General features: G+C 43.0%; 1 protein-coding gene, 1 long non-coding RNA gene and 1 pseudogene across 7 annotated transcripts in view; 1 reads left to right on the top strand and 2 right to left on the bottom strand.

The window, feature by feature from the left end:
• The window catches only part of ccdc57 (coiled-coil domain containing 57), a 206,771-nt gene that overhangs the window by 175,021 nt on the left and 12,947 nt on the right, over positions 1–18,803 (top strand). For 3 of the 5 annotated variants that reach the window (XM_080208852.1, XM_080208853.1, XM_080208851.1), the window contains one exon: positions 10,318–13,238. In XM_080208852.1, coding sequence (XP_080064978.1) covers positions 10,318–10,541 — 224 coding nt within the window. In that variant the 3' untranslated portion in view covers positions 10,542–13,238. Of the gene's footprint in view, positions 1–10,317; positions 13,239–14,324; positions 14,376–18,803 lie in introns of those variants that run through there. The other 2 variants (XR_013889109.1, XR_013889108.1) reach the window with 2 other exon arrangements.
• LOC145356721 (U2 spliceosomal RNA) lies at positions 13,973–14,116 on the bottom strand (annotated as a pseudogene).
• The window catches only part of LOC145356288 (uncharacterized), a 36,940-nt gene continuing 32,643 nt past the window's right edge, over positions 14,507–18,803 (bottom strand). Inside the window, exon 3 of one of the 2 annotated variants that reach the window (XR_013889110.1) lies at positions 14,507–14,607. This is a non-coding gene — a long non-coding RNA (uncharacterized LOC145356288). The remainder of the gene's footprint in view (positions 14,608–18,803) is intronic. The other variant, XR_013889111.1, reaches the window with a different exon arrangement.

Here is an 18,803-nt window from a genome sequence, read left to right as displayed (position 1 = left end):
TGGAATGCCACCCTTTCACCTTAAGGAGCTTTTCCCACCCAGCCTCAATTTTCAAGCTGGCAGTATGGTAGCAGGTGCAGGTAGGGTGGAAAACTGACAACAAAACTTTCCCTGTCTAGGGTGGGAAGTGGGGGGGAGGTGTACCTCACACAGAAGGCCCCTCAGAGTTGGGGGCCCCCTCTCTGACACCTAGGCGTTCTGGGACTCTCACTCCCAGTGTAATCCCAATCTCACAATCGCCTCACAGGTTGTCTCCAACCCTTCCACCCCCAGGACTTCTTTCCAAAGATCTCAGATCTTAGTTCCAGGCAGAGAATTATGGTACCGTGATTGGCCGCCGCAGTGTGATGATTAGGATTGGCTGACAGTTCTCCAACCCAGCCACTGTCTGATAGCTCTCACTGGTGGGACCCCCTTCCAAGGGTGGACAGAGGTTCCACCCACTGCCAATCAATCCTTAAGTCAGTGTTAAATGGCAGTGAGAGTCTGAGAGTCAGCAGTAGCAGTTACATGCCAACTCTCAAGGTGGCGAGTGCCAATTTCTCGCCATCCTTAAAATCCTACCCATTATGTGGTGACCACGAGCAGCAACCATAGCTCAGACTACTGGATGATATTCAACAACTTTCATGGCTGAGATTAGCCTCAATGTTGAGTGTATTTTTTTCAGTGCATTGCACAGTTTTATTTGGAGCTGGTGTACTTGGTCACCGCCTTTGTCCCCTCCGACACGGCGTGCTTGGCCAGTTCCCCGGGCAGCAGCAGGCGCACGGTGGTCTGGATCTCCCGGGAGCTGATGGTGTTGCGTTTGTTGTAATGAGCCAGGCGGGAAGCCTCACCCGCGATGCACTTGAAGATGTCGTTAACAAAGGAGTTCACGACGCTCATGGCCTTGGAGGAGATGCGGGTGTCGGAGTGAACCTGCTTCATCACTTTGTAGATGTACAGACTGTAACTGTCCTTCCTGGACTTCCTCCTGTTCTTACCATTTGTCGTTGCCGGTTTCTTCTGGGCTTTTTTTGGCGCCCTTCTTGGAAGCTTGGAGTTTATTTTCTTCAGGCATGGTGCGTGCGGAGCCCCTTGGGTCTTAACAGTTCAATACGCATTTACTCATTCATGCAACCATTTCTGCTGAATTTCAAATCAAAACTTTGCAACAAAATTGCAGCTTTATTCCTGAGATTGAATTGAATTTTACTTTGTTGCATATTTCAGGTCAAGCATTTGTTTGTTTTAGGTCTACAGAGACTTATCTTGGGAACAGTTAGATTGCACACACTGTCTCTGGACTGGGTAGAAAGGTTATCAATTTTGGGAGCTGTTTGAAATAATCATGACACTTTAGATCATGCTCAGGGAACCGCTGCCTATCAGCAGCCAACCTGACTGAATAAATGATTAACCGACTTTGCAAGACTAGCAAATATCTGTAGCTCAGCATATGGGGTGACTGCAATATTCTAGACTAGCCTGACTTGCACTAGGTGAATTATGCAACAAGTTTCAGACAGAAGAGAGATCTTTCAATTTAGAAATATGACATTGTAAATTCATTACACAATTTTGCAACGACATCAACTGCCATTTTCCAGCAAACTACTCTTTAATTTATTTTAAATTACACTAGTGTAAAATTCAATACGAATAAAATGTTTCTCAAGACATTTCAAGTCGTAGGCAAACAGTATAATTTCTGCAGGGTTCTACATAGAAAAAGAATGAACAAGATGTTCAGAAACTGATTTTTGTTTTGCCTTTTATTGAGATCCTGAACCACTTCCATTTGACAGCTTAAATTCAGCTGCCATAAAATTCTGTAGATAGCTGAAGCCCATTATTTATGTAGATTACATTTTCAATTTTATGTAAACACAAGCACAGCAATTAATTTTTTTTGTCTAACAGCTTTTGCTAAATAAGATGGAATAGGTAATTACTTGTTTTGGTGTACACATGGGAATATTATGCATTCTGGTAATCAGGAATCTATTTTGAAAAGGATTTTTTGCTGGGTTTGAGGTACACATTTCCAATGGACACTGGACTGGAGGGAATCAGTATTATAACAGCAAGACATTGGCGTTGTCGAACAAGACCTTGTGGGGTAAAGGAATTAAGTGAGAGAAAAATGCAGTGCATAATCCAGTAATTAACATTTATCCATTCCGAAGGGAAAAATGACATGAAAAAGGTTTTATTTCTCACCTTTATAAAGATAACAAAACCCAAAAGAGGTCAGGCAGCTGCTGATTTCCTGTCTTTACAAACCGATGATAGAACTGGAAGCGTTGTTTGGAAATTGTTGTCAATCGTGAATTTTGTGTGAGCAGTTTGACTGTACTGGGAAGCAGAACCGTTTCATAAATGTGAAGAACATGTGCATGATGAACCATGAATAATGAATCAGGAAAATAATGGGTTCCCCTGAGCAAATAAATAAATGGAAAGTGCAAACTGGTAACAGGTGGTGAATTACATACTGTAGATATGCAGAAAATACCCAGAGGTAGTTGGCCAACTGTGTACAATCAAAACACCTAGAATATATGTTCTCGTTTTTATCTCTCTGATAGGAATGTGGTAAAGTGAGCAGCAGGGTGATCAGGATTGGCATGAAACAGGCTTGGCTGTTCCTTACTTTCTGAGCCTCATTAGTATGCTGCCTGCTAGCTTTCCAACCAAAACAGCTAAGTTGACTGGAAGTAGCTCCCCCACTGTTTAAATTGACTGGCAGGAGGCTGCCACCGGGGTCCCAAAGAAATGGTCCCTTGCTCAAGATAAGTGGATTGTTGGTGCTTGACAATGAAATTGTGGTCCAGTAGTGAGGTGGTAGGCAGGGCAGCGGGGAGCTGGGCAACAAAAGGGCTTGAGTTTTTCTTGTGGGGCTCAGAAAAGCCTTCCAGGACTTTCTGGTTCACTAGGAACACAATAAAAATTTAAATAGTGGCCTTGGCTAGTGTTTTTGGCAAGTTTACAATACCTACTTAGGACTTGGATTAAATCATCAGATTGAGTCAAATTGTATCATTTCAAGAGCAGAGGTGAAAGAGTAAATTATCCTAAAAGTCATTATTTAAAAAGCTTAAACCTTCCTCTATTTAGACGAAGTTTGTAGTTTTTCAAATGTTTTATTTTGTTCATCTTATCTGTTGCAGCTCGAGAAATTCAAAGTCAGAATTAATGAGACCAATGCATTAAAATAAGATTGTCCAAGCTAAGATAAAATTGACTGTGATTAAATGTGATTGAATCTTGTTACAGAGAAACAGGAAAAAATGTTAAAGGAACTGTGTGAAAAAGCATGGTGAGGCAATAGTTTTTGACAGAGGCTAGACCAATGGCTTTGGTCTTCAGTGGTTAGTTGGAGGAAATTGCAGCTGATTAGGACCTATTTTAGATGCCAAAAGGCTTTTTGCCCAACTGGAATGTTTCAGATTGGGTGGCACAGTCTCAGAACAAAGAGTCAGCCACTTAGAACATAAGAACATAAGAAATAGGAGCCATCTAGCCCTTTGAGCCTGCCCCACCATTCAATAAGATCATGGCTGATCTGTCGTGGCTCAGTTCCACATTCCTGCCCTCTCCCCATAACCCTTAATCCCCTCGCTTATCAAAAACCCATCAACCCGCGTCTTAAAAATATTTAGCGAGGCAGCCTCCACCACTTCAACGGGCAGAGAATTCCAGAGATTCACCACCCTTTGAGTGAAGAAGTTCCTCCTCAACTCCGTTCTAAACCACGCCCCCTTTATCTTGAGGCTGTACCCCCTAGTCCTATTGTCCTTTCTGAGCGGGAAGAGTCTCTCCACCTCTATCCTATCCATCCCATTCATCATCTTATATGTCTCAATGAGATCTCCCCTCATTCTTCTAAACTCTAACGAGCACAAGCCTAGTTTATTCAGCCTCTCCTCATAGCTCAACCCCCTCAACTCCGGTATCAGTCTAGTAAACCTCCTCTGCACTCCCTCCAAGGCCAAAATATCCTTGCGTAAGTGCGGCAACCAAAACTGCACACAGTACTCCAGCTGTGGCCTCACCAATGCCCTATACAGCTGCAGCAAGACCTCCCTACTTTTATATTCAATCCCCCTCGCTATGAAGGCCAGCATCCCATTAGCCTTCCTGACCACCTGCTGCACCTGCAAGCTGGGTTTTTGCGACTCATGCACAAGGACCCCGAGGTCCCTCTGCACCGTCACCTGCTGCAGTTTTTTGCCACATAAGTAATAGTCCTTCCTACCATTCTTCCTACCAAAGTGGACCACCTCGCACTTGCCAACATTAAATTCCATTTGCCAGTTCCTGGCCCATTCGCCCAGTCTATCTAGATCCTTCTGCAGACTCTCCACACCCTCCGCACAATTTGCCGTTCCCCCAATCTTGGTGTCATCAGCAAATTTCGACACCATGTACTCGGTTCCCTCCTCCAGATCATCTATATAAATGGTAAATAGCTGAGGCCCCAGCACCGACCCCTGGGGCACTCCACTAGTCACCAACCACCAATCCGAATAGCACCCATTAACCCCCACTCTCTGCCTCCTATTTGACAGCCAATCCTCTATCCACGCTAACACCCGACCCCCAACTCCATGCCCCCTTACCTTCTGCAATAACCTCTTGTGAGGTACCTTGTCAAATGCCTTCTGAAAATCAAGAAAGACCACATCCACTGGCTCTCCTCTATCCACCGCCCTAGACACATCCTCATAGAACTCCAATAAATTTGTCAGACCCGACTTCCCCTTAACGAAACCGTGCTGCGTCTGCTCTATCAAGCAATTCCCCTCAAGATGCCTCGCTATTTCCTCCTTGATGACGGATTCTAACATTTTACCTACTTAGGGCTTAGGTGAGGAGAGATTTCGTAATCCAGAACTTGTGCAGCTTTTGAATTTTCCACTTCTGAAGTATGTGGATGGTTAATCATTGATTATATTGAAGGCTAAGATCAATTATGTATAGGATACTCGTTCAACAGTTTTGGGAAAATATAACTCATTTATTTACAGGTTAAGACTATATAGAGACTTGCAGCCTCATGTCTGCAATCAGTTCCCAAGATGACTTGAGGATAGGGGCCCAAGCTCACTAGGGTGATACCTATCAGTGCTCCCCAATTAGTGATCATGTAATCCTTACTCTATCAATTTGGTCCTTCAAGGGACAATCACCACAAATAGATTTTGGGGATTTAAAGGATTGGACAGGAAATTGGCATTGAAGTCAAAATCAGCCATGATGTTTTTGAATAGAAGAAGCACGAAGTCCAGGGGCCGTATGTCCTCCCCTTGCTCCTGTTTCTTATACTTTAATGTCTATATTCCTGCTCATGTTTGGAATCTTCCATTTTGGAAGATGTCAGATCAACCAGTATGGGTAGTTGTTATCTGCAGATACATATTGTATACAAATCAAATGTTCAGCATCATGCCAATCAGTGGCTTTGGCATGGCTCTACCTTGTGTCATGTTTTGGCAAAATTTCAGCTCTTAGTGTTAAATGAAAGCAGATATGTTAACTTGAAATTAGCGGAATCAGTGTAGCTTTGGATTCAGTAACTCTAGAAGAGATTTTTGAACTGCATTTATACCGTTACAAGTGTAAATATGACATTAAATTTGAGTATTATATTTACTATATTACAGCGTTTCAAAAGTATTTAAATGATGGCAAAGCAACTTCAGAAGTCCTAAGGTTGTGAAAGGCTTTGTATAAATGCAAGTGTTTCTTTCTCAGTTACTGTATAAGGTCCAGAATGATCACAAGCAGTATAAAAATAAATACTCACCAATGGCAAAATCACCTAATGCCCTGTTGGGAGCTACTTCTTAATGGAGTATAATTCAGTCAGTCCTGTCATATTTTGATATCTCACGCACGTTGAATGTTCTGTATGTTTCAAACAGGCCTTTAAAGCAAAACAGATCATACCCATCCCTGATTCTAATCTAATGTTCACAGATATGTACTTGTGATTGGGTTGTTGAAACATAGAACATAGAAAAACTACAGCACAAACAGGCCCTTCAGCCCACAAGTTGCACCGATCATATCACTACCTACAAGGCTTACCTATAACCCTCAATCCTATTAAGTCCCATGTACTCATCCAGAAGTCTCTTAAAAGACCCTATCGAATTTGCCTCCACCACCACCGATGGCAGCCGATTCCACTCATTCACCACCCTCTGAGTGAAAAACTTACCCCTGACATCTCCTCTGTACCTAGTCCCCATCACCTTAAACCTGTGTCCTTTCGTAGCAACCATTTCAGCCCCGGGAAAAAGCCTCTGAGAATCCACCCGATCAATATCTCTCAACATCTTATACACCTCTATCAGGTCACCTCTCATCCTTCGTCTCTCCAAGGAGAAAAGACCAAGTTCCCTCAACCTATCCTCATCACCCAATCCAGGCAACATCCTTGTAAATCTCCTTTGCACCCTTTCAATAGCTTCCACATCCCTCCTGTTATGAGGCAACCAGAACTGAGCACAGAACTGAGGGGTCTGACTAGGGTCTTATAAAGCTGCAGCATTATTGCCCAACTCCTAAACTCAGTCCCTCGATTGATAAAGCCCAGTACACCATACGCCTTCTTAACCACATCCTCTACCTGCGAGGTCGATTTAAGAGTCCTGTGGACCCGGACCCCAAGGTCTTTCTGATCCTCTACACTGCTAAGAGTCTTACCCTTGGTATTATACTCCTTCATCCCATTTGACCTCCCAAAATGGACCACTATACACTTATCTGGGTTGAAGTCCATCTGCCACTTCTCCGCCCAGTCTTGCATCCTATCTATGTCACACTGCAACTTCTGACTTCCCTCCAAACTATCCACAACACCACCAACCTTCGTGTCATCGGCAAACTTACCAACCCATCCTTCCACTTCCTCATCCAGGTCATTTATGAAAATTACAAACAGCAAGGGTCCCAGAACAGATCCCTGGGGCGCTCCACTGGTGACCGACCTCCATGCAGCCTGACAAATCTAAATCTTGAACCTGAACATGAACTTGACAAACCTAAATCTTCCCTAGTTTTTTTTTAATTCTTGTGGTTGTTACCAGCATGGCCAGCATTTCTTGCCCTTAAACTGAGTGACATGTTGAACCACGTGGGCAGCTAAGAGTCAACCACATTGCTGTGAGTCTAGAGTCACATTAAGCTGGACCAGAGAAAAATGATAGATTTCCTTCCCTAAAGGACATTTGCAAACAAGATGAGTTTTTACAACATTGACAGTTTTGAGGTCACCATTACTAAGACTAGACTTCAATTCCAGATTTATTAATTAATTGTTTTAAAATTCCACCAATTGACATTTGAACCCATTCCCCAGGTGATTAACCTGGGACATTGAATATCCTGTCCAGTGACATTACTACAACATCACCATCTCCCCTATATAAAGCAAGTGACTATCACCCCAGTGAACTAACACAGCACAGACTCAGAATTAAGAACTCACTGGAAAAGCTACTGTAGACAAATATTCTCTTTAAAATTGCACTCTTGATTTGCAAGTGGTATGATCTGGGTTTCATTAGCAATAAAAGCATTTTTATTAAAGACGCCAATGATAAAACAGATTAGAGAATGTACAGAATGGCTGGCATTAAAATTATATTTACTGATTAGAGAAGGAGCTTGTTCCAAAGTTAAGTATTCCTTTTTTATTGCTTCTGGCCAGAAAAGATCATTGGCAGGTACTAAAAGTCCAGAGTGGCTTTTCCCTGAAATAGGGATTGTCCTGCCCTCTCCAAGCACTTTGATTTGATTTATTATTGTCATATGTATTAGTGTACAGTGAAAAGTATTGCATGCTATACAGACAAAGAATACAGTTCATTGAGAAGGAAAGGAAAGACCGCACAATGTAGTGTTACAGTCGTAGCTAGGGTGTGGAGAAAGATCACAGCCTAGCTAAGGAAGAAGGGAAGAAGATGTTTTTGAGTTGGTTGGTACTTGATCTCAGACTTTTGCATTTTCTCACGGCAGCTCTGCTTATTTAACAACATCTGATCTTTATAAGAAAGGTCATCTCGACCTGAAATGATAACTCTTGTTTCTAAACACATTTGTTGAGGTTTTTCCAGCATCTTTGTGTTTTTATTTCAGATTTCCAGCACTCGCAGTATTTTGCTTTTGAACATTTATACAGTGCCTGTAACATAGTAAAACATTTCAAGGGTGGGTCGATGGCACAGTGGTTAGCACTACTGCCTCACAGTAACAGGGACCCGGGTTTGATTTCTGGCTTGGGGCACTGTCTGTGTAGGGTTTGCACATTCTCCCCTTGTTTGTATGGGTTTCCTCCAGGTGCACTGTTTTCCTTCCACAGTCCAAAGATGTGTGAGTTAGGTTGATTGGCTATGCTAAATTGACCAGAATATCAGGGGATTAGTAGGGTAAATAAGTAGGATTATGGGGATAGGGCCTGGGTGGGATTGTGGTTGGTGCAGACTTGATGGACTGAATAGCCTCCTTCTGCATTGTAGGGATTCTATGAAATACTTCCCAGGGTTGATTATCAGACAAAATTTGACATTGAGCCCAAAGACACATTAACACAGTTAACCAACAGCTTATTCAGATGATTGTTTTGACGAGAATCCTAATGAGAAGTGAAGCAGAATGATTTAGGTGATGGACGTTCAGACCAGAGTGGCTGATGACATGGCTGAAATGGTGGAGTGAAGGAAGTAAGGATGGATAAAAGGCAGAACATCGAGTTTAGGTTGTATGGCTCAAGGAGGTTTAGAGATCGGGAGAGGTGAAGGCATGGAGGGATTTGCACTCAAAATTGAGAATTTTTTAAATTGTAGTGTTTGTGACAGGAAGCCAGTATGGTCAGTAAGCACAAGAGTGAAGATGTACAGCATTTATTGCAAAATAGAAGTTTCGGATGGAAGATGAGAGGCTGTCCACGGAGGCATTGGAATAATCGATTTCACAGGTAAAGCACAGATGACACGTGCTAAGGCAAGGGGCAGAGGGGGGAACATTACAAAGAAGGAAGTAGGTATTTTTTGAGATGGGTGGTGGTTTTTTAAGAACAAGAGGGGGGGTCAGAGGTCTTTTTTGAGGAAGGGGATGATGATGGCAGATTGAAAAGGAGAATAATAGTATCTGAGGAACAGGAACTATTTCCAATATCAGCTATTATGAGTTAGGAAGGTAAATTGAGTTGTCAGCAGTCTAGTGAGGATAGGAAAGATGTGTTTCATGGACAAGATATGCTCAGAACTGGCATCAGGGAGGATAGAAGTTATGATTTCAGGACTGGAATAGGGGAAACCTTGGGGAAGTTTGATTCTGTGTTAGGGATAGGGAGGGGAGCAGCAAGAGCAAACTGGACTAGGAAGCCCACTGCCATCTTGTCAGGGCAACTAGGGGTGAACCATAAAGATCAGGTTTACAGGTGAAATTCAGAATTCCCAAAGACTGACGAATGGTTAAGTTTCCTTGACTTTAAAATGTATCACTATACAGAACTGTCACCCTTGTACAGCCTTGTGATGATCAAGAATTATGACTCATAATTTAGTTAATTTAGGGATTATGTGCTTGAAGAAATGTTTGTTTTTATAAGGGTTTATGTAGTGAAAAAATGTAAATGTACTAAATATATTTTTTAAGAATGAGGGGTTTTTAACCAAAAATAAAATCTGCAATAGAGACTTCAAACTTTATATTATTTATCTCAGCATGGCTCCTGAGGTCTGTTCATGGTGCATTCTGGGTCAGTTGGCATGGTAGGTCTAAGGGTGCAGGGCATGGATTGGCACTAAGTTGGCATAGGGACTGGAAGGGTGATTGGGAGTGGTTTGGGGCCATGCATCGGCATGGAGGGTATGAGGGACCATGGAGTGGGCACAGGGGCATGAATGGAGCATGAAGAGTGTGGAGGGGTTGTGAGAGGTGGGGGCTGTTTTATGTAGTTCTTTAAACAACTTCAATAATGTGCTGCAGCACAGAAACAAGCCCCCACCCAGCCCGCCTCTGCACCTGGCAACATCGACACTCATTCCGGGGTTACTCGGACTGACTCCTGGAGAAGCTCAGCGGTACAGCACAAAACTTCCGGGATACTTTCTCTAGGCCAGATTTCTGGAGCCAGAGAATATCCCATTCTGCGCTTCCAACCCAGGAGCAAAAAATCAGGCCCTGGACTTGTCACTCCCCACTGTGTAACAATGGACAGTATGAGAAACCTTCTAGATTTATGTATTAAATTAGTAACTGATGGAAAATAAACAGTTTCAAGCACACTTTTTTTTCAACAAAAGTTTCTTTTTCTAGATGATGTTGATTTAAGAAAACGTGGGAATAAGGCAGAATTGGTGCTGCTGAGCCAAGATACCACAGTCACACAGAAAGCTGGAATGGAACCAATCTACATCTTGCAAGACGCTAAAGCTAATGTTCACAAGAAGGCAAAACCTCACCATCAAATTACTACTGGAATAAAACAGAAACATTCATCAAAAACTGCTAAGATTAGAAATTACAATATCCGTGACTAAAGATTCTCGGACTAGAATCTGAAACAAAAGGTTGTGTTATAAGTAGCAGACAGGACATTTTTTTTTCACACGCTAAACTGGTTCTAAACTGGTCACTCTCCAACTCCTGAAAACAACCACACGCTTCAGGAATCTTATGGGCTTACTTTCAAGGATGTAACAGGAACTTTGAGAAACTTAGCCTCCTGAAGTCAAGAATATCATATCGCTGTGCTCAGCAAGATTCATTTGCATTGTCCCTTCCTCAAAGAAGCTGAGAGGGGCTAATCAGACAGAACCTATCCTTTCTGGATCATGGGGATTGTTGTTTACCAGATTGCTGCACTACAGAAAATCCTCAGGTTTACTTATGGTCAGTTAGATTAATTTATATGGAATGGAAGCAATTTGATTGTGTCTGCTTTGTCACCTTTTTGCATGTGGGCATCACATGAGTAGGTTATTAATCTTTGGTACCTCCCCAGTGCCCATTGCCTTCCTCACAATGATTGTTCGTGTTTCATGAATCTCTTCCCTAATTTATTTAAATTCTCCGCAATAAACATAATCTGTGTTTTGGGATTGAACTGAATAAAGTTTCAATTTTATAATTAAGAATGGGGATTTGGGGGGAGGTGGAATTTTAGCCCCTCAGACAAGGCATGGAGGTTGAGTTCTTAAAAATCTGAAACACGAACCTTAATGCACCTCGTTCCAGTTTAATCAGGATGGGTGGAAGGAATGGAGGCGGGTAAGTAGCCCGCTCCCTGGAGGCAGGTCAATAGTTTTAGTATGTTAATGAAGTTACATGGTATATTTTACTGGTTTTATTAGGTTTTAATGGCTGCAGGTTGGATTGCCGAGTTCTCGAAAACCCTGCAGCTCTAGGGAGATGCAAATTGTTGGATCCAGCAGATAAGTGCCTTTTATAGTATTGCTTGTGAACTAGAAGGAACGGGAATGCTTCTCTCTGGTCCCCCAGCTAAACTGCTGCACCCAGCCTCACCCCAAATGCTCCATTATATCTCCTGACAAGTGAGGCCTCCTCTCTCTGATGATAATCTCCCCACTCCACCCCAACTCTCCTGTTGCCAGCTGCAAACTTCTAGTGTAAACCTGCCAACAATCGACAGTTGTTTCATGGTCATCGTTAGACTTTTAATTCCACATATTGTTTTTTAATTGAATTAAATTTCACCATCTGCCATGGTGGGCTTCGAACTTCAGCCCCTAAAGATTTACGCTGGGTCTCTGGATAATTCATCCAGTGATGATATCACCGTGCCATCACTCTCTCTCCTGAGTTGTTAATTGTACTAATAATTTCCAAATTGTGCGGCCGACAATATCTCTCAGAACATGTGGTACCCAACGATGTCAACATTTTCAGGTGTTTCTTCAGTTATAACATTTTAAATTCCGTAGATTTGGACCATAAACAATGATTTTGTCTGGCTGTTATTTACAGAGCTTAACAGGTGTGCTTTCTAGAAAAGGACAAGTTGTATCAGTTTTAAACTGGAGAGCCTCGCTTTGGTATAAAATTCAACTGATGAAACTTCTCCAAATGGAAGTTTCAACTTAAAACCTCAAACGTTTTACATGGTTGGGTCCAAACCCTTTTATTTACAGAACAAAAATTAAAATACAGCAGATTCTGGAAGTCTGAAATAAAATCAGAAAATGCAAAAAATACTCAGCTGGGCAAACAGTATATGTTGGGAGGAAGATAGGTTAAAGTTTTGGTTTCTGACAAAAGATCAAACATTAGCCCTAGATAGATCATAGAACCATAGAATCCTACAGTACAGACAAGGCCATTTGGCCCATTGATTCTGTACCAACTGCAATCCCACCTAGGCCCTATTCCTGTAACCCATATATTTAACCTGCTAATCCCCCTGATACTAGGGTCAATTTAGCATAGCCAATCAATCTAACCCACACACCTTTTGGACTGTGGGAGGAAACTGGAGCACTCAGAGGGAGCCCACACAAACAAGGGGAGAATGTGCAAACTCCACACAGACAGTGACCCGAGGCTGCAATTGAACCCGGGTCCCTGGCGCTTAAGGTTTGCTGTGCTAACCACTGCCACCCTGTGCCATCTTGCCTTCCTCAACAGATACTTTGTAACCTTCTGAATATTTACAGCATTTTTAGGCTTTACATATTAACTCTTTTCTACCAGGTTACTTTTTCAATTATATTTTTTAATTGTTTCATGAAATGAACAGTTATAATTATTTTCAACCCAGCACAGATGTTTTATATTTCACACAAAATTGTTTTTCATCTAATAGCACCCCAAATTATTTGTAAATGTATGAATTTTGTTTTTGAAGGAAACTTCTGCTAATAAATACAAATTATTACCTACAACAAGGTCTTTTTCACAAAGGATACCATATGGAATAGACCACATGAAATCCCATCTTCTGCCAATGGATTGAATAAGTCAGAAAAATCTGCACTGTCACATAAGTTCCCTCACTTCAACAGTGATTCTGCACATCGTAGATCTCATTATCTGCTTTTCAGGTAGTACAGTTTGATGCATTAATTTTTCTGACCTCAGAGTTATTTTTGAATTTAATTCTGTGGTGCTCCATAAATAACTTTGTAATTTTCTAATATCAATTACAGCATAATCATATTTAAAAATACATTGCCTCATATTTTGTTTTTATTTATTCACGGGATGTGGGCATCGTTGGCTGAGCCAACAGTTATTGCCCATCCCTGGGGATATTTAAGTCAACCACATTGCTGTGGATCTGAAGTCACATGTAGGCCAGACCAGATAAGGACATTCATGAACTGGGTGGGTTTTTCATGGCCACCATTAGACTTTTAATTCCAGATTTAGAATCATAGAAAAACCACAGCACAAACAGGCCCTTCAGCCCACAAGTTGCGCCGATCATTATCTTACCTACTAGGCTTATCTATAACCCTCGATCCTATTAAGGCCCATGTACTCATCCAGAAGTCTTTTAAAAGACCCTATCAAATTTGCCTCCACCACCACCAACGGCAGCCAATTCCACTCACCCACCACCCTCTGAGTGAAAAACTTACCCCTGACATCTCCTCTGTCTTTCTTTTATTAATTTCAAATTTCACCATCTGCTATGGTGCATATTATAATCATTAAAGAAACAAATTGACAGATTGCAAATGCACTTGGAAACCATGTCATTTCTCAATCAAAGATTTGTAGGTTCAAATACCACTTATGTGTAATCTTGACAATAGTGAAGAAATGCTGCTTTGAGAGCTGCTATTAATTTGTTGAGAATTTTTTTAAATCCAATTCAATCAAGTCCAATTCAAACTTTCAACAAGTGAGATATTCCCAATCCAAGCTGACAAGAAAGGACTCTCGCCTCCTGTCTTTTAGGCTCGGTCTACATGATCCAAGCTGATTGGAGTAGGCATTACACCTCCCCTAAGGCTCAATCTCATTTGCATGTAAGCCAAAAGGCCGCTTTTGAAAATTGCTTCAAATTAAGCTAAAATGTAACCTAATGACTTCAACCAAATACAGTATGTCAGTACTACACTTGATCTTAGCCAAAAGGCTGAGAATTTTTTTATTTCAAAAATATACTTTATTCATAAAGAAAACTCTGAAATAAACTATTGCAAATGGACAGATCAAAAAATTACAAACAGTGCAAAAAAGAATAATTTTTCCAGTACAATACTGTTTTTTTATTTAAAAGATATTACAGTCATTACATTTCAAAACTTAGAACTACATACATGCCTCAGATTTTACTGTGTGCTGTTATTTTTCAGATTGACACACAGTTATGCAGGCTGAGGGTATTCTGCAGTTACCAGGCCCTCAGTCTGCCTCAGTTGAAAGGCTTTACAGTGTGGCCTTTCACCATTGTCCTTTGCAGCAGCTGCTCCAAGCTTCAGCGCATCCCTCAGCACATAGTCCTGGACCTTGGAATATGCCAGTGTGCAACAGTCAGTCAAGGACAAATCTTTCAACTGGAAGATCAGCAAGTTTCACGCAGACCAAAGTGCATCCTTCACCGAGTTAATGACCCTCCATCAGGGTCCCTGGAAACACCTGTAGAGCACAGAGTCATGTGTTACCGAGCGGCTTGGGATGAACCTCGACAAATACCACTGCATCTCACTGCAGACCTTCTTTGCAAAGACACATTTCACAAGGAGGTATGTGATCGTTTCATCAGCCCACAGCTGTTTCGAGGGCAGCGTGCAGCGATGTTGAGATCTCAAGCGTGCATAAAAGGATCTGACGGGGAGTGCCCTTCTCACCACCAGCCAAGCAAGGTCTTGGTGCTTTTTTGAGAGTTCTGGTGATGAGGCAGTCTGCCAGATGCTACTGACAGTCTGCTCAGGGAACCATCCAATAGGATCCGCCATGTCCTTTTCTCTCAGGGCCTCGAGGACATTGTGCACTGATGTGAGAAACACAGCTCACAGTTAAACAATTTAGTCAAGTCAAGCTCTGAAGGAGCAAGATTTTATTTGACGTTCTTGCAAGACCGGGTGTCTAGCGAAATAGGCGCACCTTACGTAGATTTGCAGCACATTTTATACTTTTTTTACAAGCATTGTAATGGCTTTGCAATATGTTGTTCTCCCCTAATTGGTGGTCCCTGTCCCATCTATGTGTTGTCATTCCCCTATTGGCTCGAGGTGTCATCCCCTCTACTCATCTAACAATGTCTCCTGTTTTCACAAAAGTGCATTAGTAAACTCATCCATCTTATCTAACACTGTTACATGTCCAGTTCAGATTGGCGGTAATCAATCCTTTGCCAACTTAATCACTGCTGTCCCAACCATCTCAGTGACCTTTTCCCCCTTTTATGCTTAGTTGTAAAAACAACACATCTTGCAGACCATTTGCTTTTTGTAACTTGGCCTCTTACATTCCTGCAGGATGTGGTGTATGCTTCACTGCACATCACATCTCTGGTGTTATCTCCACATCACAGGCAGTCTTTTTATTATCCCTAACTATTGCTGTGTTAGCAGCATCGAACCTTATGTCCTATGTTTGTGACTTAACTCACAGTTGTTTCCATAATGTGGGTTATCAATGTGCCTGACTATATCCAGTCTACTTAACTTTAAGCTATTTCTCTATGCTCTACAGATACATGTGTTAACAGCATCTTTACCTATTGCTCACAACTGACCACTGCTTAATCGCCACGTGGTCAAAGGCGTGTTTGCGGAAAAATTTCTCCACTAAGGACAGGTGCTGTGGTACAGTCCAACTGCTTGGAGCGTACCGTGGCAGTGTGGCCAGACCCATCCTCTGCAACACTTGGGACAGGTAGAACCTCAAAAAGTAGTGACACTTGCTGCTAGTGTACCGAGGATCTACACACAGCTTGATGCAGCCGCACACAAAGGTGGCCATCAGGATGAGGGCAGCGTTGGGAATGTTTTTCCCTCCATTCTCTGGAGATTTGTGCATCGCTTCCCTCTGGATGCAATCCATCTTTAATCTCCAGATAAATTTGAAGATGGCTTGGGTCACTGCTGCTGCACAGGATTTGGGGATTGGCCACACCTGCGCCATGTACAACAACACGGACAGCACCTCGCATCAGATCACAAGGTTTTTTCGGTGATAGAGAAGGAGCGTTGCTCTCACAAGCCCAATTTTTGCCTGGCTTTGGTGATGTGATTGTCCCAGTTTTTGGCGCATGCCCTTGCCGCTCCAAACCATATCTCCAGCACCTTAAGGTAATCTGCCCTGATGGTGAAGGGAACAAGGGATCTGTCAGCCCAGTTCCCAAAGAACATGGCCTCACTCTTGCCCTGGTTGACTTTGGCTCCCGAGGCTAGCTCAAACTGCTCACAGACTTGGACGAGCCTGCAAATAGACAAGAGGTCCGAGCAGAAGACAGCCACGTCATCCATATACAGGGAGGCTTTGACTTGTGTGCCTTCGCTGCCTGGGATTGTAACCCCTTTGGTGCCTGGGTCACTTCTGAGGGCCTCAGCAAAGGGTTCAGTGCAACTCACAAAAAGGACAGAGGAGAGAGGGCAGCCCTGCCTGAGTCCAGACCTGATCGGAAACCTCTCTGATTCCCACCCGTTGACTGAAACTGCACTACTGATGTCTGTGTAGAGCAGTCGGATCCAATTGCAGATTTCCTCCCAAAAGTCCATTTTGGAGAGCATATCCATCATGTAAGAACATAAGAACATAAGAAATAGGAGCAGGAGTAGGCCATCTAGCCCTTCGAGCCTGCCCCGCCATTCAATAAGATCATGGCTGATCTGTCGCTGCTCAGTTCCACTTTCCCGCTTTCTCCCCATAACCCTTAATCCCCTCTCTTATCAAAAACCCATCAACCTGCGTCTTAAAAATATTTAGCGAGGCAGCCTCCACCACTTCAACGGGCAGAGAATTCCAGAGATTCACCACCCTTTGAGTGAAGAAGTTCCTCCTCAACTCCGTTCTAAACCGCCCCCCTTTTATCTTGAGGCTGTGCCCCCTAGACCTACTGTCTTTTTTGAGCGGGAAGAGTCTCTCCACCTCTATCCTATCCATCCCATTCATCATCTTATACGTCTCAATGAGATCTCCCCTCATTCTTCTAAACTCTAACGAGTACAAGCCCAGTTTATTCAGCCTCTCCTCATAGCTCAACCCCCTCAACTCCGGTATCAGCCTAGTAAACCTCCTCTGCACTCCCTCCAAGGCCAAAATATCTTTGCGCAGGTGCGGCGCCCAAAACTGTACACAGTACTCCAGCTGCGGCCTCACCAATGCCCTATACAGCTGCAGCAAGACCTCCCTACTTTTATATTCAATCCCCCTCGCTATGAAGGCCAGCATCCCATTCGCCTTCCTGACCACCTGCTGCACCTGCAAGCTGGGTTTTTGCGACTCATGCACAAGGATCCCGAGGTCCCTCTGCACCGTCGCCTGCTGCAGTTTTTCGCCCTGTAAGTAATAGTCCTTCCTACCATTCTTCCTACCAAAGTGGACCACCTCACACTTGCCAACATTAAATTCCATTTGCCATTTCCTGGCCCATTCGCCCAGCCTATCTAGATCCTTCTGCAGACTCTCCACACCCTCCGCACAATTTGCCGTTCCCCCAATCTTGGTGTCATCAGCAAATTTCGACACCCTACACTCGGTTCCCTCCTCCAGATCATCTATATAAATGGTAAAAAGCTGAGGCCCCAGCACCGACCCCTGGGGCACTCCACTAGTCACCATCCGCCAATCCGAATAGCACCCGTTGACCCCCACTCTCTGCCTCCTATTTGACAACCAATCCTCTATCCACACTAACACCCTACCCCCAACTCCATGTCCCTCGACCTTCTGCAATAACCTCTTGTGAGGTACTTTGTCAAACGCCTTCTGAAAATCTAGAAAGACCACATCCACCGGCTCTCCTCTATCCACCGCCCTAGACACATCCTCATAGAACTCCAGTAAATTTGTCAGACATGACTTCCCTTTAATGAAACCGTGCTGCGTCTGCCCTATCAAGCAATTCCCTTCAAGATGCCTCGCAATTTCCTCCTTAATGACAGATTCTAACATTTTACCTATCACAGACGTTAAACTAACCGGCCTATAATTCCCCGCCTTTTGCCTGGCACCCTTCTTAAACAACGGCGTAACATTAGCCGTTTTCCAATCATCCGGCACTTCTGTCAAACGTCTTCTTCTGGTCTAGGCTGATGAGGTACATATCCACCTGACTGTCCTGCACATAGGCTATTGTATCCCTGAGTAGCATGAGGCTATCAGAAATCTTCCTGCTAGGTACAGCACAGGTTTGATCAGGATGGATTACTGACCCCAAAGCAGACTTGACCCAGTTGGCAATGACCTTGGCCAGAATTTTATAGTCCACGTTCAATAGTGAAAGGCTGAGAATTTGTTGGAAATTTAAACCAGAGCCCTGTTTCTGGGGTGCAAATGGGTATTAAAGAGCCAATGACAGTTCTAGAAGAATACTGGGGGTTTTCCCAGTATCTTGGTCAGCATAGCACCATCATCAATAGCAAAACAAATCATATTAGCTTATCATGCAACATATTCCAGAAGAATTTTCCATTCTTTGCAGTGGGAAAGTCAGCATGATTCCTGATGGGGCAGGCAAACATACACAATCTGTGGCTTTCACCTCATTAATTATGCATCAGTGAAGTATTCAGCAAATCTAATGACAGGACAGGCAGAGGTCAGCCACCTCACCATTATCTCATGGGGTTGAATGTATTTAAAGGACACCCAGACACATTCACCCA

Source organism: Carcharhinus amblyrhynchos, chromosome 21 (genome assembly GCF_965287045.1).
Source record: "Carcharhinus amblyrhynchos chromosome 21, sCarAmb.v2.hapA, whole genome shotgun sequence".
Classification (NCBI taxonomy): domain Eukaryota; kingdom Metazoa; phylum Chordata; class Chondrichthyes; order Carcharhiniformes; family Carcharhinidae; genus Carcharhinus; species Carcharhinus amblyrhynchos.
The sequence above is the reverse complement of the archived record's forward strand: the minus strand, read 5'-3'. Positions and strand labels throughout refer to the sequence as shown.